This window comes from Lampris incognitus, chromosome 11 (genome assembly GCF_029633865.1).
Source record: "Lampris incognitus isolate fLamInc1 chromosome 11, fLamInc1.hap2, whole genome shotgun sequence".
NCBI classification, from domain to species: Eukaryota; Metazoa; Chordata; class Actinopteri; order Lampriformes; family Lampridae; genus Lampris; species Lampris incognitus.
This window is the reverse complement of record NC_079221.1, coordinates 22,516,408-22,537,283: the sequence shown is the minus strand read 5'-3', so window position 1 is coordinate 22,537,283 and position 20,876 is coordinate 22,516,408. Positions and strand designations below refer to the sequence as shown.

Genomic DNA, 20,876 nt, shown 5'->3' with positions numbered 1-20,876 from the left:
TGAGAGGGTAGTTAAGGCTCGACTCCAGGTCTACCTTGATAACAATAATCTCTTTGAACAACTCCAATCTGGCTTTTGCCCCAAACATAGCACAGATACAGCCCAGGTTAAGATCACTAATGACCTCCTTCGTGCAGCTGACTCCGGTCTACTCTCTATCCTCACCCTCCGTGACCTCACCACAACCTTTGATACTATATCCCATCAATTCCTCATGGATCGTCTGGATAACATTGGCATTGGGGGCATTGTGTATCAGTGGTTTGCTTCCTGCCATACAGACAGGACACATTTTGTAAAAATTCAGAATTACCAGTCAGTAAGTTTGAGAGCAGGATAAGTGGTTCACATAATGGATGGATTGATGGAAGTTTGATAGTTCCTCATGGAGTTCCACAGGGTCCAGTGTTGGGGGCCATTCCTGTTTATTGTTTACCTCCTCCTTCTTGGCAACATCTTCCATCATTATGATATCAATTTCCGCTGCTATGCTGATAATACACAGCTTTATGTGTCCACTGAGCCCACTTCCACTCTCCCCTCCAGTACCCTCACTTCTTGTCTCCATGATATACGGATATGGATGACTAACAATTATCTGAAATTCAACAGTAGTAAAAATGAGCTTCTCCTCATTGACACTAAATCTACATTCTCAAAAACTAATATTTACTCACTCCCCATTACTGGACCCACCATGCCTGTCTCCACTCAGATTACGAGCCTTGGTGTTATCTTTGATAGTATCCTTTCCTTTTCCAGTCATATAAACAATGTCTCCCGGATTGATTTTTTCCATCTACGAAACATCTCCAGACTATGCCCTGCTTTAACACAACACTCCACGGAAATCTTAGCCAATGCTTTTGTCACGTCACGCTTTAACAACTGCAATGCGATCTGGCAGCCATCCCCAACAAACTAATTTACCGACTTCGACTCATCCAGAATTCTGCAGCACAAATTCATAGTCCACTGACCATGTCTCTTTCCTGCTGATTCAGTTACACTGGCTTCCTGTGTCACAATGGATTCATTTTTAAAATTTTATTTTTAACATTCAAATCTCCTCATAATATATCCCCTACTTATCTCACAGACCTCCTTCAGACTTACACTCCATCTTGATCCCTGCGGTCTTCACCAACAGGTTTATTGGTACTACCAGCCATCAACCTCAGCACAATGGGTGCCAGGGCTTTCTCCTATGCTGCACCCAAACTCTGGAACTCGATTCCCCATCACATCCACTTACTGGACTCCATTACAGAATTCAAAACTACTCTTAAAACCAACCTTTTTAAACTAGCATACTCATTTTAACAGCATTAAGAGCATCAAACTCATTTCTTTTAACTCCTGCTTATGTATGCTCTATTGCTTATTGTGTGTTTTATTGTTGATTGCACTAATGTTTTTACTGCTTTATTTTATTGTATTTGAAGGTGACCTTAAGTATCATGAAAGGCACCTTTAAATAAATTATTATTATTATTATTATTATTATTGTTTCTTTTGTGTTTCCCGTTTACGTCCTGTAGAGCCGGGTCCAAACTATGGACCTGGGACACTACAGGGCAGATATCACTTGATTGACAGTACTCGTCGTAATATGTGGGTGATCTTCTGGGCTGCATGGATGTTGATGTTGCTTGAGATACGGTTGATTAACTTTTCCATTCCCTTCTTTATGAGTCCTAGAGCTCTGATGACCACTGGTGTTGTTTTGGTCTTCATACCCCACATCCTGTTGATTTCAGTCTCCAGGTCTTTGTACTTGGTCAGTTTCTCTGTGACTTTCACTGAGGTGTTTTTTTCGGATGGTATTGCCATGTCGATGAGCATGCACCGCTTTTCCTTCCTGTCATTATTATTATTATTACTATAATTATTATTATATGGTTAATATATTGGGCAGCATGGTGGCCCAGTGGTTAGTGCTGTCGCCTTACAGCAAGAAGGTCCTGGGTTCAAACCTCGGGGTTGTTCAACCTTTTGGGGGGGGGGGGCGCGGGGTGTCATCTCAGGTTGTACTCTGTGTGGAGTTTGCATGTTCTCCCCGTGTCTGGGGTGGGTTTTCTCCAGGTGCTCCGGGTTCCCCCACCATCAAAAGAAAGATGCATGTTAGGGTTTATACTCCTGTCTGTGCCCTTGACCCAAGGCAATGGGAAAAACAAAACAGGAGTTGGTTCCTGGGCGCTGCAGGAAGGTGGCAGCCTACTGCTCCTAGCTACACATATCACAGCTAGGATGGGTTGATTTGCAGTAATGGAATTTCCCCAGGGGGATTAATAAAGTAAACTTAATTAAAAACTAAATATCAAAGATGTTTAGTCCCTCTAAGGTCGTCCATGAATGAGTGAGTGACCACAATTTGCACCGCGTAGCCCATAGTGGCAGTTGCGTGGTGCTGTGGGAAAAACAGAATAGACCAGTTGTATCGCAGTTAGAGAACAGAATCGCATGACAATCATAACAACAAATGTCAATAGTAAATAGGACTAGGGCCAGTCCTCACAAACGCACAGCTCAAGCAAGTAATTCCCTGATTCTTACCTTAAATCAGAAGTGACCACAGAGCATCTTATCAGCTAGCCAACTCAGTGAGGAGAAGGAAGTTCAAGTGGCAATGTAAACATATTGATTTGAGTACACTGCCACCCCAGGCTGCTAAAATGCATTCTGTCTGAATGGGGCCTTGTGTTGGAATGAAAGCCTGTAAACACATGGCTCTCCATGGCACATTGTTGAATAGCACCGTTGTAAAAGAATGTAATAAAAGAAAGCCTTTGCAGTCACTATTCTTGTGTGCTGCAGAGGACAAAAGAGAGCTTAGAGGATTTGGATGCATGACCATGTTGTCTTGCCCTGTGAATGGGGAATATGAACACACACACACACACACACACACACACACACACACACACACACACACACACACACACACACACACACACACACACACACACACACACACTAGATATACAGTGCTGCTTGAAAGTTTGTGAACCCTCCAGACATGGTCACTGTTTTTGTAAAAAAACATTAAAATAAGCTTATTACACATACATCCAAATCCCAATTTGTAAAGCATGCCTTCCAAATAATGGACACACACACAAAAATAGATATATTTTCATTATTTAATTCAACAAAGGTGGTTTATTTCACAAAAACTGAACATTTAACATGTGCAAAAGTATGTGAACCCTTGCATTAGTAGCTTGTGGCTCCTCCTTTTGAGGCCATTATGTCAACCAAACGTCTTCTGTAACCACTAACCAGTCTCTCGCATGTGTTTATGCGGATTTTTGCCCACTCCTCCTTGCAGAACTCAGCCAGTTGAGAGAGGTTGGAGGGACATCTGGTATGTACCAACTGATTCAGATCTCGCCACAACATTTCAATTGGATTAAGATCCAGACTTTGACTGGGCCTATTCAGAGTACGAATCCTCTTTCTCTGAAGCCATTCCTTTGTAGTTTTGCTGGAATGCTTTGGGTCATTGTCTTGTTGCATAATCCATTTTTGTCCCAGCTTCAACTCCCTGACTGATGACAGGAGATTCTGGTCAAGAATTTGTTGATATGCCGGAGAATTCATGGTTCCTTGGATAATATGGAGTCGTCCAGAAGCAGAAAAGCAGCCCCAGACCTTCACATTTCCACCACCATGCTTCACTGTTGGGAGGAGGTTCTTTTCTTCATATGCAGTGTTGGCTTTTCTCCAAACATGTTGGTTTTGATTGTGACCAAATAATTCTATTTTGGACTCGTCTGTCCAGAGAATGGACTTCCAGAAGGTCTCTGGTTTGTCGAAGTGCTCTCTGGCAAAGTTGAAATGGGCAGCTTTGTTCTTTTTTGAGAGCAGAGGCTTCCTTCTAGCAACCCTCCCATGAATGTCATGGCTATTCAATTTTCGTCTGATTGTAGACGCATGCACATTTGTCCCAGATGCTACCAGAGAGGTCTGCAACTCTCTAGAGGTGATGTGTGGGTTGGCCTTTACCTGATTTATTATTTTTCTGGTGCTTCTGGGTGATAGTTTTGATGGGCGTCCACTTCTAGGCAGAGTTGCTGTCATGTTGAAGGCCCTCCATTTGTAAATTATTTGTCTTACAGTGGATGGATGGAGCTGGAATCTTTTGGAGATGGTCTTATAGCCCTCCCCAGACTGATGGGCTATCACTACCCTCTTCTTCATGTCCTCGGATATCTCCTTTGCTCTCGGCATTGTTGATTTGTATGGGACCACAGTGGTTTGGTTGGTTTCCTCTCTCTTTTAATTAGTGCAGGCCAAACCCTTTCCCAAGGATGTCTCATTTCACTGGTCTGTTTAAATGATTAATTAAGCACCCAAATGTGTTTCACCCGAGTCTGTTACCTGCTTGACTTAACCAATACAGCTGGGGGTTCACTTACTTTTGCACATACACTAATTCCATGTTTCATGTAGTTTTTGGGCTACTTAAACAAGTCCCACTAAACAAGTACATGCAACTGATAAACATATATCTGACATTTCATACATAAAAACTGGTGATGATAGAATAAGAAAATCATGGTAAAACAACAGAAAAATCTAAACTGCTCAAGGGGTTCACATACTTTCAAGCAGCACTGTATATATATGAAGTCTACTCACCCCTGTTAAAATGGCAAATTTTTGTAATGTAAAAAATGAAATGGAATTTCACCTTTCAGCACAACGACCCAAAGTATACATCCGAATCGACAAAGGAATGGCTTCACTAAAAGATCAAAATTTTGGAATGGTCATCATCATCCTTCGACCACAGTCGAGCATGCATTCACAACGTCGCGCCAGTATTCTCTGTTTCCCATTTGACTTCACAGGTCTTGAACATTTATTTGAGTGTCTCTTGAAATACAGTCTATGTAGTTGAAAGGTCGCCTTCCTCTGTTAGGATATGGGAGATACATACAGATAATGTCAGCTATAATCTGAGCTTTTGCTCTATAGCAATGTCCTGCAAAATGTGCTCTCCTCCATGCAACCGTGGTTGAGATAGGTGGTGTGTCACTGTAGATTTCAGTTGATTTCAGGAATGGTCCAGACCTGAATCCGATTGAAAATATGTGGGGTGACCTGATGGTGACTGTCCACAGGAGATGCCCTCACAATTTGACAGATCTCAAATGTTTTTGCAAGGAAGAGTGGAAAAATAAGTCAAGATGTGCCAACCTTATAGAGACTTACCCAAAAAGACTGAGTGCTGTAATAAAATCAAAAGGTGTTACTGTGGCGAGCCGGCATGGAAGAATGAGTTGAGAGGCAAAGCTCTCTCCCAATAGCAGTTCCCGTGTCCCATACACCGCATGACCCCAGAAGTGCTCTTTTATTTTGCCCCTCCCCAATGGTTGCCGAACAGTGGCTTCCCTTAACCTGATTGTCAAACATACAAGTCGTAGTCATGGTCCTACAGTCAGTCAGTCAGTCAGTCAGTCAGTCAGTCAGTAAAATGGTCGTCTACGCAGTCTGAGTCGAACATCTGAACAACAACACAATAATCAGAACATGAACACATAATTTAAACACATAAATCAACAATTTCAACAAACATTAACAGTCCCATGAGCCATTGCGCTCCCCCAGCGCGGAGCCGCTTGCAGTCGGAGCGACCACCTCCCCCGGTCGCTACAGTATTCCTTTAGGGGTGTGCACACCAATGCAACCAGGTTATTTTAAGACTTGTATTACTTTTTTCCCCTAAAATGTTTGATTGTTTTTCACTGTATTTTTTTAGGTTGCAATTTAAAGAAAAAGTACTGACATAATTTATCTTGGTTTCATTTTTTACATCACAAAAACTTGCCATTTTAACAGGGGTGATGCATATATCACACAAAGCACAATCTGATATTGCCTTGTTGGTGTTGTTCCCACAACATAATTAATGTTGCTCCAGGACCATCTTTGCAACGGACCAATCACGTTGTGATGTTGTGCCTTCACGACATGGGGAAAAAGACTGGAAAAATACCAAAGCTAACCTAACAAAACCTCAACCTAACCTTAACTTTAACCTGACATTTACCTTAGCTTAACCAATAGCTAACCTTAACCTAACTAATCGCTAACCCATGCTACAATTGCCTTTTTCCTCGAGTCGCAAAGACATGACAGCACAACAATGTGATTGGTCAGTTGCAATGATGGTCCTGGAGCAACATTAATTGTGATGTCGTAGAAACGACACCAACATGGTGACATCAGATACACCGTCACACAAAGTCCTATTGTCTGATCTTTGAAAAGTCATCTGCAAACTTGATCAGAGTTCAAGTAATTTGAATTTCGGTAGTTGGGTGGCCACTGCTGTCTCCAAAAGAAAACAATGGCTTGGCCCTGGTGTACTGTGGTTTTGCCAATTAGCATATATTGTATAAGACTTAAGGTTTTTTGTCTGCTCCTCTCTCTCTGTAATGAGCGAACTGGCTTTAGATGTGTCTGGTTCAACTAGAAGAAGATTGTAATACCCTTCAGGGGCACTGAGTGGAGCTAACAGGAGGGAATGGATACCCTCTAGTACGACGCTTCCTAACCCTTTGCACATCCTATAGATAAACCATTTCAGTTTTTTTCCAGTTCTCTGTCTCTTGTGAATGTAATACTATCTGTGCAGGTGGAGGGAGATGTTGGCAACTACTGGCGTGCCCTCTACAAACTGGAGAAAGGTTTCAGTGACACGCCCAAAGCCCTTGACATTGCCACCAAGATAAAGGCTGAGGTGGAAGCCTTCAAAGCACACATCCCTCTTGTGCAGGTAAGACTGACATTCAAGTGATGAACTGGCCAAAATGGCAAATGTACAACTTGCAAAACATTCTTATTTTACTCCACAATTGGGATTATATTCCAGATGTGGGGTTAAGCAATATTAAATTGCTTTTGAATATCCAGTTACTTTGATCACAGGATTTGGTACTTACATTAGCAAAATATAACTTTTATTTTATAATGCTTATTTATCAGCTAAAATGAGATCCCTCACAAGTGTGTAATTCTTCTTTACAACCTAACCTCAGGTTCTGTGCAACCCGGGATTGCGTGACCGTCACTGGGATTCTATGTCCGCAGTGACAGGGTTCCCCCTGCGGCTGTCTGATGACCAGGCCTGCATGGCTCGCTTTCTGCCCCTGCACCTTGAGCAGCACCTGGGCAGCTTTGAGGGCATCAGTGAGGCAGCTACCAAGGAGTACTCCCTGGAAAAGGCCATGGAGAAGATGGTCGATGAGTGGAGTGACATGGAGTTCAGCATGCTGCCCTACCAAGAGACAGGAACCTCCATCCTATCATCTGTGGATGAGATACAAATGCTGCTGGATGATCACATTGTCAAGACCCAAACCATGAGGGGCTCGCCATTTATAAAGCCTTTCGAAGAAGAGATAAGGTATGAGTTGTAAGCCAAAAGAAAAATGAAATGCGTGACTGTAGTTCTACATTCTGTGTTAACCATGTGAACATTTACTAATGTCACAATGCTAGTCCGCTGTCAAATGCTACCAGCAGCTGGCTGAGTGTTTGTCAGTAGAACTGTAGATGTTCATGTGTTCTCTGTTTCCGTCTTTCAGGGAGTGGGAGGCAAAGCTGCTACTCCTCCAGGAGATCCTGGATGAGTGGCTGAAGGTGCAGTCCACCTGGCTGTACCTAGAGCCCATCTTTAGCTCCCCTGACATCATGACCCAAATGCCTGAGGAGGGATGCCATTTCAACACTGTCGACAAGACCTGGAGGGACACAATGAAGCAAGTCTCCCTAGTAAGACTACCTTGGCCAACCTACTGTAGTTAAGCACTCTTTAGTTCAATTTGACATAGATCGGTTGTATATGTGCGATTTGGGCATCAGAGTGGCAAGGTGATTACGGAAACCATACTTTAATGCCGATCACATCAAGTTATGTATGGACAAATCAGTAGTGGCAAACGTAATTTAAGTAAAGTGATAGATAATCTAAAAGAGAACAAGAAAACCAGCAACAGAGATGAAGTTAAAGTTACTTCTTAGGCAGAGTAGGCAACTGAAGCATGCATTTGAATGATATTTACAGCAAAATTGAATATGTGTGTCTGTGTGTGTGTTTGTACATTTGTTGGGAGCTGTTAATGCTGATGTGTAGGCTGGATTGTGTGTGTGTGTGTGTGTGTGTGTGTGTGTGTGTGTGTGTGTGTGTGTGTGTGTGTGTGTGTGTGTGTGTGTGCGCACGCACACACTTGCTAAGAGGCGATGGTGCTTATTAAAATACTGGGTTGTCCATAATAACCAGATTTTGCGTCCCATCCATCACACAGCTCTAGTTTCGATGACAGCTCTAACTTGAACAGGTGGGACCTTATGAGTGCACACATAAAAACACACAATTGCACACATATTAAAGGAAAACGAAAGAACACAGGGAAAAAGAGACAGAGATAGAAAAGATAGAGAGCAGAGAGAGCAAGAAAGAGAAAGAAAGAAAGCAAAATGGCGAGTGAGAGAGAGCGAGAGCCTTCACTCCCAAAGCACCCCCAAAGACTATCCAAAGGGTAATTGGCGTCCTCAGTAGACCTGAAATGAGACACATCAATATCAGGCAGTGTCCTCCAGAAAGCCTGGCCTGACTGCACCATCAAATAGAAATTATGGATTTTGTCTGGAAGGAAGGGGGCCATGCCGAGCCACAAAGAAAATGAGGTTGCCAAGGGACAGAGAAGCTCCACGTAACACCCTTGTGCTATCTATGCTGATACGTGTGTCAGCCAGGGGTGTGATGTTACATTTTGGTGCAAATGTTTGATGCGACCCTGTGTATGTGTGGCAAAATGAGGTGTGTGTGTGTGTGTGTGTATGTTCATGTCTGAGTGTCTTTGTCACTTTGTCTGTTTTCATGTGTGTTTGTGTGTGCTTGAGTATTGGTGTGGCTTCGTGTACACAGATGTAAAAAAGGGACAGAATATTGTTCACTTATTTACTGTTTTACACTTCTACATCCTGTACTTAAAGGCATTTGTGCCAAAGTACTATGCAATTATGGCTAAGGTGTTTATCTCAGTTGTTCAATTAGACAGTGTAATGACGATTAACACTGGGATATATCATCATGTCAATGGTGTAAGGCACTTTTGTTTTACTGCTTTGTTTTGCATGTAAATGTATTTCACGGTTTTTTTTTCTTTTTTCGGAAAGACATCCTTACTATTGAGATGAAAGATACTTCAGTACCACAGATATGCAATTATTCTATGATAATTTATTATGTAAACTACTGTAATTTTGTAATGCCTTAAACTAATGACACAGATTAGTTACAGATAAGAAAACTGCAGTCCATTCTAATATGCCCATAGGTTTGCATCAAAGTATAACAAACCATACATAATACATGGCATCACCTTGTTCATAGTCAAGGCTCAGCGTTTTCGGTTTTTACTGATTTTCCCGAAAAATACCCGAGTTTTTTTAAAAGGAGCAGATTGGTTTAAGCTTATTTTCACCCAGATTTTATGTTTCCATGGATTATTTTCACAGAAAAATACCCAGATTTTTTAAAAGGAGCAGATCGGTTTAAACACAGATTTATTCCCGGATTTAAAAAAAAAAACAAACGAAAACGCTGAGCTTTGTTCATAGGAAAGATCCACAGTGTGTTTAATTGGAGTCATTTATTCCAAAAAGCCTCATAACAAGCAGCAGAACTGTACAGCTCACACATAAACTGATAGAGTATGATGGATGTCATCATCAAACTAACCACTGGGAGCTGCTCAAGATCCATTGTTTGCTTGGGACCTGACTGCCTCCATGTCTCAACTTCATTTTTCTCCAGTCATTTACTAGATACATTAATGTATCAATTATCCTCTCATGTCTACAGAATCAGAGATAAAGAATAACCCAAGGCAAAATTAATTGAAAGGATATGCTTCCTTGAACCTGTTTCCTTTTAATCACTCCAGCATCCCGTGCCCTGAACAACAACAACTCTTATGCCCTCTAATAGGCAGAGGGGAGGAGAAGACATTGGCTTTTGGAGATTTTTTTTAATGCATTCCTTAAGAATGGGGTCCAACTTTGTTTTAATTGAAAGAATGATCATGGACAGAATAGTCACAAAGATGGAAGAGGTTGCTCACACTTAAGCACATTTACACACACACACACACAGATGAATACACAGTAATTATCAGGATGGGTGTTGTGGTAAGAACTGGTGTTACTGAGCTTTTGGTACAGTATGTTCTGGTCTGCATTTGGACATGACAAATACATGTCCACATTTTTCAGTGTGTGTTGGTGTCAAGGTAAAAATGAGAAAAACAATTTTTGACCATATGTTTTCCCCAAGATAGACTGCAACCCTGTTTACTCAGTCGAGGACAATTCATTCTCCCCAAATGAAGCCGTCCATCTGTTTGACTCATAAAAACTACATTATCACACATAATACATGAATTAGCACATTGTTATCCATTCACTGTGCTCATGAATAGCTCTTGCTGGCTGGCTGAATATAAAAATAGCCCTCTTATTACATTGTCTTCCTGAAGGATGGGCCAAACTCACAATTTGGATGAAATCTGTGAAAAGCTGCAAATTCATCATGAATCACTCAGCCACCCACAGCCAAGTAGGATGTATGATTGTTTGTATTCATCCAGGGGAGATTCATCCAAAAGAGAGATAAAAGCAGCTTTTGCCGATTCAACCACCAAATCAGCCTCTGTATGTATAAACCTCCCTAGGTTTGCCTAATGAGATTGATGATTTGACTTAGCGTTTTATCTTGGAGTCAGCTACAGTAGCCTGTTTCTCATCTACATAAAGGGGACTATTGCCTTATAAAACCCAATCAAAAAGGGGTTTTATCTCTCAGAATGGAGTCCTCCCTTGTTGGTCATTAGCATTTCCCAAATGGCACATTTTCATGGTTGCAATGGGTGTTTCAAGAAATGCTTAGCAAGGAGTGGCTGGGTATTATCACTCCTTTGTCATTTGTTTTTTAAGTTGAGCCCAGAGGGAGAAAAAAAGACACATTGGCTTGGGTCATCAATTCATTTATGGCCACTGCTACCACTTCAGTCACCACACGTAATAAGGAATCAATAGCAATCAAGAGTGGAAAAAACATGATGATCCTTTCTCTAGGTGGTCTATATGGGACCACAGCATACTTTGTAGAAGGGCAGAGAGAGATTAAAAAGTGACTTTCTGATGCGGAGCCTCACCTCTTTGGACTATAGCCTTTACAGGATACAAAGCAGAAATTGTGGCAGGTCAAAGCAATCCAACACATCCCCTCCTTTGTTGCTATATGGACGGTATTGATTGTAGTTCTTTCTAGAGCAATGGGTACTGTAGAATGTCTGTATTGCCTACCCTACCCAGAAACCCCAAAAAAAAGCTTCTGTAGACATATTTTTGACTGTAAGCTACATTGTCAACATTGAGGTCTTTAAGCAGTTTCAGTTTGAAGTTTCAAGTAGATCAGCATGACTTGTTAGTGGTTAGTATTGTTACCTCATGCCGTGAGGGTCCCGAGTTCCACTTCAGTACTTCTGTCTGGAGTTTGCATGTTTTTCTGGGGAATTCAGGTGAATTGGAGACTTCAAATTTCCCATAGGTACGGATGGTTGGTGGAGACTTTAAATTTCCCATAGGTACGGATTGTGTGCGTGTGTGTGTGTGTGTGTGTGCACACGTGCATACATGCATGCATGGGCATGAGATGAACTAGCAGTCTGGCCAGAGTTTCCTCCTTCCTCCAGCTCTGTGCTCCCCACCCACCCCAAGGCCCTGAATTTGATTCAAGAAACTTTATTGCCACACAACCATGTTGGTGGTATTTGTTTACAGTACAGCATGGTGGCTCTGTGTTAACATACCCAACTTCCCAACATAAATACATACTTATGGAATACACACAACAACAATAGCATAGTCAGGGGTCATGGTTAGGAGGGGATGGAGTTGAGAACTCTCATTACAGTGGGGATAAACTGTCTCTGAAACGGTTGTTTATTGAACTGACTGACCTGTAGCGTCTTCCTGATGACATGAGTGTAAAGAGGTAGTTAGCTGGGTGGTAGGGGTCATTGATGATCTTGCTAGCCCGGTTGGCTGTCATGTGGTGAAGAGGGAGTCCAAGGGGAGAAGGTCACATCCTATGATTTTGGCAGCCTTTAGTATTGATTATTAAGCATTAAGCAAGTATAAACAACGAATAAATGAATAAATAAGTGAGGTTTCACGGAAGACCAAATAAATGATTGTGCAAAAAAATAAAATAAATGCAGGTGAGTGTTTATCCTCAATAGAGCTTGTCCTAACTAAAATAAATGACTACTCCCTTTATCAGTATGTAGACCTCATCCTAGCATTCCATTCCTATGAGGAGTTGTCAGTGATAAGAGGTGGGGGGGAGGCATGTACTTCTCTCACCTCAGCTCTGGCCTAGTCATGAGTTATGCTCCTTCCTATTTTATCTTTCATCCAGGGAGAAGGATGTCTGACTGCCTCTGAAGCCAAGTGCTTCATTTTACAATTCCCAGCGTCCTCATGTGAGCGTGCTCATGCATTTTCTCTTCTAACCTTGAAAGATTAGATAGACTTTTTATTTAGGTTCTCCCTGGGGGAAAGTCCAGAGGCTACACTGAATTAGTGGACAGATGAGATCAGAATTGAAGGTATCATAGGTGCTAGACGGGCCTCAGGAGAACACCCTATTTCTGCCCTGTCGTCTAGATTTGACCTGGCGGTTGTGTGACAAGGGGACAGTGAATCTCGTGAAATGGAGAAAATTTTGTTAATGGATAAAGGGACATGGCTCTGTTAAATTTTCATCCAGTCAGCTTCAGCATTCCCCTGCTGCTCAGAAAATACAGAAATAACGAAAATTCATCTTCTTGTCTTATACACCCTTGATAAACAAAATTGTACAAGGCCAATGTTTTAGATTTTGTCTTTTTTGTGAAACAGTTTATATATCCTTCAAGCAGAAATTCTCTTTTTCCACCTCTGGTTTGGCATGGTGTATCAGCCGATTAGCTTTGTTCCCTGGGAGCGGGTATAGTGGGATTTTGCTCAAAGACAATTTGACAAATATAGCAGCACAGAAGATTGAACCTGGACTCTCTTGTAGGTGGATGACTTTACCAACCATTTGACCATTATATGGCCAGACAGTATTCAGGAATTTATTTAAGAAGTCATTTGGGACTGGAATAGGCAGTGAAACTGGAAACTGGACTTGGTATTAAGACAGGAACAAATCTTGGCGCCCTCTAACTTGGTGTTCACTGAAGATAACGGATATATGTGTATGCATTATACTTTTTGGACAAGCTAGTCTTCAAAATATAAGGAATGTTGGGATGAAAAACAAGGGATGTGCAAAACATGTGCAAGAAAGTGTCCAATTCTTGATTATTTGCTTTTGGGAAATTCCTGTTTCTACCAAAACTAGTGTTTTACCAAAATATGATGTTGATATAATGTACATTCTGTGTCTGTGGTAGGACAAACATGTTCTGGTGGTGGTGGCCATTGACAAGATGCTGGAGAAGCTAAAGAAGTCCAATATGTTTCTAGAGATGATCCTAAAAGGTCTTAATGACTACCTGGAGAAAAAGCGCCTCTATTTCCCACGCTTCTTCTTCCTCTCCAATGACGAGCTGCTGGAGATCCTCTCTGAGACCAAAGACCCCACCAGGTAAACAGAACCAAAAATAAGGATACACAGAATTGGCATAAGTAAGGTTTGAAAATGTCAAATCTAATAAGATTATATTTGAAAAAGTCAGCTAAACCATTGCCCATGGTATGATAATTTTTTCTGGATACAGATATTAACAAGGCTAGCTGGACCCATGCGATAGTTGCAATAGTTGTACATTGCCAACCCTCTTGGCCCTGCTAAGTGGGACCCTCTTTGGTACCTTTGATATACTTTAGCAAGCAAGTAAAATTTTATTTATATAGCACTTTTAAAAAACATACAGTTGCAAAGTGCTATACACTCCATACCCAAAATATGAATAAATACATAAAATAAATAGAATGAATATAAAAACATGGCATTGAGAGTAACAAACCAAGCTAAAAAGGAACAAAACAGAAGTCAGGGCTGGGAATCTATAAAAAAAAGACTTGCCTGAAAAGATGGGTTTTTAGAAGCCGCTTAAAACAGTCCAAAGATTCAGTGAATCTAATGGATTGGGGGAGATTATTCCAAAGGCTTGGGGCTAAAACTGCAAAGGCACGGTCACCTTTTGTTTTGCAGTTGGACTGAGGAATGAATAAAAGACCGAGGTTTGAGGATCGGAGTGGTTGGGAAGTAGAATGAGGAATGAGAAGATCAGAAATATAACTGGGGGCAAGACCATGCAGTGCTTTAAATGTAATCAATAAGATCTTATAGGTTATTCTGAATTTTATTGGAAGCCAATGGAGGGATGCACGGATAGGGGTATTATGGAACCTACGGCTAGTTCTGGTTAGTAGTCTAGCAGTTGCATTCTGAACCAACTGTAGACAATTTAAAGTAGCTTGGTTGAGGCCAGAGTAGAGGGAGTTACGGTAATCTAGACAGGAGAGACTTAATTTTTTGATATCCTTAAAAGAAAAAATATTTCTGATTTTTGCAATATTTTGCAGCTGAAGAAAACAGGATTGGACAAGCTTAGTAACATGGTGATCAAAAGACATATTCTGGTCAAAGATGATACCAAGCTTTTTAGTGGTGGTTTGATGTTTGAATGAAGTGGACCAATAAACTGATCAACTACAGTGGCAAAGTTCTCAGGACCAATTAAGAGAACTTCAGTTTTGTTGGGGTTTAGATGGAGGAAATTAAGGAACATCCAGTCTTTTGGTGGCAGCTAAGCAATCATGGAGGGAGGACAGTTAATTGGGTTTGGCAGAGAAATAGATCTGAGTATCATCGGCATAACAGTGGTATGACAGGTCTTGAAAGTGACTAAACAAATGACCCAGAGGAAGCATATATAAGGAGAAGAGGATAGCCTCTATTATTAGCCCTCTTCTAGACAGACATTTTATTTACAGAGTTTCAACTGATTGAATGGTAAATGGACTGCATTTATGTAGCGCTTTTCTAGTCTACCAGACTTCAGCTCACTCTCTGGAGGAGTCGAGGATCGAACCAGTGACCTTCCGACCTGCTCTAACTCCTGAGCCATGCTGCTCAATTGAATAAGTGATACTAACCGTTCTGGCCTGATCCTTTAAAAGCTCCAGTGCCGGGAATGGCAGCCTCGGTAAAGCGCTCTAGTACTGTTTTTGTTTTTGTTTATTATCTGTGTGCCTGGTTATTCAAACCCAATTACTTGAAAAAACTCTTAAAACTGCTGGGAACAGTGCCAGTAGTAAGTGATACATTAACAATGTCCAGCATTGTAGTTCCCAGGAAAGGCCAGCAGTCTTTAAACATTTTTTGCTGGTAAAGGGGCAAGTAGACAAGTAGTTGGTTTAGAGGCTGACATGAGCATAGTCAAAGTATCAAGAGATATATTCTCAAAAATTGTAATAACAGGGACTATCAGTGATTCATTGTGTAGATATGCATTTGGTAAGACAGGATCTCCAGGAGTAGCTGGAGTTAAAGAGCTAATTTTGTTTTTGATCCCATCAATCTTATTGCAGAAAAAGTCTAGAAACTCATAGGTCATCAATGGTGAGCAGCTAATAGACGGCTGCTTTTTAGTATATTTAGCTACAGTGTCAGAGTGAAGTCTAATAAGAAACACTGATCAAGGATTTTCTTACTCCTGGTAGTTGTCAAAATCTGCTCTCTATATGTTGGCAGTGCTCTCCTTAAGCTAACGTGGTTGAAATCGCCCAATACCAACATGATTGCTGGCAGCCATACCAACATGTACCTTGGCTTCACCAAATGACGGAAGCTAAGCAGTTATGGGCTTGGCTAGTACTTGGATGGAAGACCTCCTGTGAAATCTGAGTTGCTGCTGGAAGTGGTGTTGGTGGGCCAGTAGGGGGCAGTCTTCCCTCTGGTCCTAATAAAAACAACAAATATCAAATCCCAATCCCCCAGTGTAGTGACAGGGACACTGTGCTGTAGGAGATGCCATCCTTCGGATGAGACGTTGAGCTGAGGTCCTGACTCACAGTGGTCAATAAAGATCCCATGGCACTTATCGCAAAGAGTAGGGGGTTCCCCGGTGTCTGGCAAAATTCCCAACCTGACTCTCTCCATCTGGCCACCTAATCATCCCCCATGTAATTGGCTCAGTGATCTCTCTCTCCACCTCAAGCTGATGTGTGGTGAGTGTTCTGGCACAAAATGGCTGCTGTGCATCACTCAGGTGGGTGCTACACATTGGTGGAGGTTGAGGTGAGTTACCCCCTTCGATGTGAAGTGCTTTGGGTGTCTAGAAAAGTACTATATAAATGTAATGATTATTATTATTGTTAAGTCAAGTCAATTTTATTTGTATAGCCCAATATCACAAATTCCAAATTTGCCTCAAGGGGCTTTACAGCAACACAACATCCTATCTTTAGACCCTCACATCAGATAAGGAACAACTCCCTAAAAAAAAAAAAACCCTTTAACGGGGAGAAAAAATAGGAAGAAACCTCAGGGAGGGTAACAGAGGGATCTCTCTCCCAAGACAGACAATGTGCAATAGATGTTGTGTTTACACAATTTATAGAATACAACACTGAAGGAGGATAACCTAATTATAATGGAATTATAAAATTTATGAAGAATATGATGTGCAAGATGCCAAACAGTGTCCAGACGCCACCGGAAAAGCCAGGATCCAGGCCACGCAACCAGCATCATCATGTAAAAAAAGAAATAGTCACACATTTTAGTGAGAATATAACATTGAAACAGGATAACAAAATTATATGGATTTATAAGATATATAAAAGAAAAATGTGATAAGGGGAATGCCAAGCAGTGTCCATGTGGTGACCACTGTCACCAAAGAGACCTGGGAGGAGGACCAACGGCATGTGCACACAGAGGAGACTCACGTGACACCATTCACACAGGAGAAAGGAGAAGACATCATTCAGAGAGAGAGAAAGATGTGAGAAGAGAACGGATTACAGTAGTCATTAGTCATAATCTATACGGTATAATCTCGTCGGCAGAACGGTGCTTAGTAAATTATTATTATTATTATTATTACTATTACTTTCACAAGAGAAGAACTGCTTAACATTAGGCAGTTAACTCCAGATAGTTTTTCACCAGTTTTCACAGACCCAGAAAGTTTTCTGGAGATCTTTGTTGGATGAACAACAGCTCTCTGTGGGACTAGTGAGACTCAGACAGCGGGGATTTCACTCTGCACTCCCAGCAATTCACCTAGCGGATCTCTGCTCAATGCCCAACAAAATGGACGAGCTGCTTTTCCTTAAAGGGATGAACAAAGACTTTGCACGTTCTGCTGCCCTGTGTTTCACTGAAACCTGGCTCAGCAAATCCACCCCCAACAGCGGAGGAATTTGCTTCTACATCAGTGAATGTTGGTGTACAGATGTCACAGTGTTAAGTAAATACTGCGACCCGAACATGGAGTCATTGTTCATAAACTGTAAGCCATTTTTTTCCTTTTTTAGGGGGTTGGATTTTTCCCCCTTGTTCTCCCCAATTGTATCCGGCCAGTTACCCCACTCTTCCGAGCCATCCCAGTTGCTGCTCCACCCCCTCTGCCGATCTGGGGAGGGCTGCAGACTACAACATATCTCCTCCAATACATGTGGAGTCGCCAGCCACTTCTTTTCACCTGACAGAGGAGGAGTTTTACCAGGGGGATGTAGCATGTGGGAGGATCGCGCCCCGACCGACCAGAGGAGGCGCTAGTGCAGCGACCAGGACACATACCTACATTCAGCTTCCCTCCCGCAGACACGGCCAATTGTGTCTGTAGAGATGCCAGACCAAGCCGGAGGTAACACGGGGATTTGAACTGTAGATTCCTGTGTTGGTAGGCAACGGTATAGACTGATACGGTACTCGGACGCCCTGCAAGCCATTTTATTCACCATGGGAGCTTTCAACCTTCATCCTGGTCGGTGTTTACATCCCACCCCAGGCCAGCATCAATGGCGTACTGGAAACCCTGGCTGACTAAATTACCAGCTTGGAACAAAAACATACAGACTCACTTTTCGTAATCCTTGGCAACTTTAACAGAGCAAAATTAAATCACGAACTACCAAAATACAGACAGCATGCTAATTGTCCCACCAGTGAAAATAACACATTGGACGACTGCTACACAATGCTTAAAGATGCATATTGTTCTGTCCCCCGGGCAGCTTTGGGGCACTCTGTTCACTGTTTGGTTAATCTTATTCCAATTTACAGGCAGAAACGAAAATCTGCAAAGCCTGTGTTTAAAACAGTGAAGAAATAGACCAGCGAAGCAAAGCAGGAACTGCAGGACTGTTTTGACTGCACCGATTGGAGTGTATTTGCAGCTGCAACTGGCAACCTGGATGAACTAACTGACAATGTGACATATTACATCAGGTTTTGTGAAGACGTGTGTGTGCCTACCAAGACCTTCTGCACATACAACAATAACAAGCCATGGTTCACAGCCAAACTAAGACAACTGTGGGAGACCAAGCAGGATCCCTACAGCAGTGGGAATAGAGCTCTGTACAAGCAGGTCAGAAATTCCCTGACAATGGAGATCAGGGTGGCTATAAGGAGCTACACTGAAAAGCTGAAAAACAGGTTCTCAGCTTATGACCCTGTGTCAGTGTGGAGGGGCCTGCAAGACATAACAAACTATAGAAGACCATCCCCCATGCTGAGGCAAACAAAGACTTGCCTGACAACCTGAATGTCTTCTATTGCAGGTTTGAGACAAATCTACACCTCCCACCCACTCCAGCCCAACAACAGCCCCAATCACACCTCTGGCAATGCCCCTACTCTCCCCCCTGATACTCAGGTTGCACTCAAGATATAGGATGTGAGCCAGCTTTCCAGAGACACAAAACCAGGAAAGCACTGGGTCCAGATGGTGTCTCCCCATCCTGTTTTAAAGTCTGTGCTGACCAACTAGCTCCAGTCTTCACACAGATCTTCAACATATCAATGGAGCTGTGTGAAGTCCCCTCCTGCTTCAAACAATCCATCATCATCCCGGTCCCAAAGAAACCCTCCATCACTGGACTGAATGATTGTTGCTCTGACATCTGTGGTCATGAAGATATTTGAACAACTGGTGTTGGCCCACCTGAAGAACATCAGAGGAAACCTTCTGGACCCCCTGCAGTTTGCCCACCAGGCAGACAGTTCAGTGGATCATGCAGTCAACATGGGACTGCACTACAACCTGCAACATCTTGACTGCCCACTAACATATGCAAGGATCCTGTTTGTGGACTTCAGCTCAACGCCATCATTCCGGCACTTATTGCAAAGAGTAGGGGGCTCCCCAGTGTCCTGGCAAAATTCCCAACTTGGCTGTCTCCACCTGGCCACCTAATTGTTCCCCCATGTAATTGGCTCAATGATTCCTCCTCTGCACCTCAAGCTGATGTGTGGTGAGCATTCTGGCACAAAATGGCTGATTTGCATCACCCAGGTGGGTTGAAGTGAGTTACCCCCTTCAATGTGAAGTGCTTTCAGTGCCTAGAAAAGCACTATATAAATACAAAAGTTATTATTATTATTATTATCATCATCATTTATTTCACGTTTCCTGTTTTACATCCTGTAGAGCCGGGTCCAAACTATGGACCTGAGGCACTATAGGGCAGATGTTACATGATTGACAGTACTTGTCATAATATGTGGGCTGTTCCCTGTAGGACAATCTTCTGGACTGCACAGATGTTGATGTTGCCTGGGATACGGTTGGTGAAATTTTCCATTCCTTTCTTCATGAGTCCTAGAGCTCCGATTACCACTGGTGTTGTTTCAGTCTTCATTCTCCACATCCTGTTGATTTCAATCTCCAGGTCTTTGTATTTGGTCAGCTTCTCTGTGACTTTAACTGAGGTGTTTTTTTGTTTTTTTTTGATGGTATTGCCATGTCGATGAGTATGCACCTCTTTTGCTTCTTGTCCTTGATAACGATGTTGGGCTTGTTGGCTTTTATCTCTCTGTCTGCGTGGATGGGCATGTCCCAGAGGATGGTGACATCATTGTTTTCAGTGACCGTTTTTGGCTGATGTTCGTACCACTTCTCAGTCGTCTTGATTTTGTAACTCCTGCAGATCGTCCAGTGCAGGTATGCTGCTGCCTTGTTGTGCCTGTATATGTACTCGATCTTTGCCAGTTCCAGGAAACCTGAGACAATGTGGTCAATGGTTTCTTTGTACATTTCACAGATTCTGCATTTTGGGTCTGATCCATCTTTGATGATGTGATGGTGATAGGATCTGGTTGCCAGGCTCTGGTCTTGTGCAGCGATTATCAGGCCCTCTGTCTCTGCTTTCAGCCCGGTGCTCCTCAGCCACTGGTGTGTCTTTTGTTGGTCCACGTCTGCGTCTTTAATTCTTTTTGGGTACTTCCCGTACATTGCTTTGTCCTCCGAGTTTTTTTGCAGTTGCTGCTGGCCATGGTGTTTTGCCTTCTGCGTCACTCGTTTGGCGTAGGTATTTGCCTCATTTTCTGTTGATGGAGTTTCTGGGACATCATGGTCTTTCTTGAATTGTGCAGCTTCTTTATTGATGGAGTAGATCTGATGTTTTACTATTCGAAGGAGTGGGTCATCTGTTTTTGTCAGGTATGCATCCAGCCCGATAGTTGTAGTCTTGAAGTTCAGTTCGAGTTGGACTAGGCCTCGTCCTCCTGAAGCTCTTGGTAGGTACAGCCTGTCGACGTCTGCTTCTGGGTGGTGCATCTTCTCCAT

The 20,876-nt window shown here is 42.4% G+C and overlaps 1 protein-coding gene across 1 annotated transcript in view; it reads left to right on the top strand.

The window, feature by feature from the left end:
• Positions 1 to 20,876, top strand: part of dnah7 (dynein, axonemal, heavy chain 7) — a 304,502-nt gene that overhangs the window by 104,268 nt on the left and 179,358 nt on the right. The window contains exons 16-19 of the mRNA XM_056288870.1: positions 6,647 to 6,787; positions 7,050 to 7,417; positions 7,599 to 7,785; positions 13,521 to 13,714. Of these exons, the coding sequence (XP_056144845.1) occupies positions 6,647 to 6,787; positions 7,050 to 7,417; positions 7,599 to 7,785; positions 13,521 to 13,714 (890 nt within the window). The remainder of the gene's footprint in view (positions 1 to 6,646; positions 6,788 to 7,049; positions 7,418 to 7,598; positions 7,786 to 13,520; positions 13,715 to 20,876) is intronic.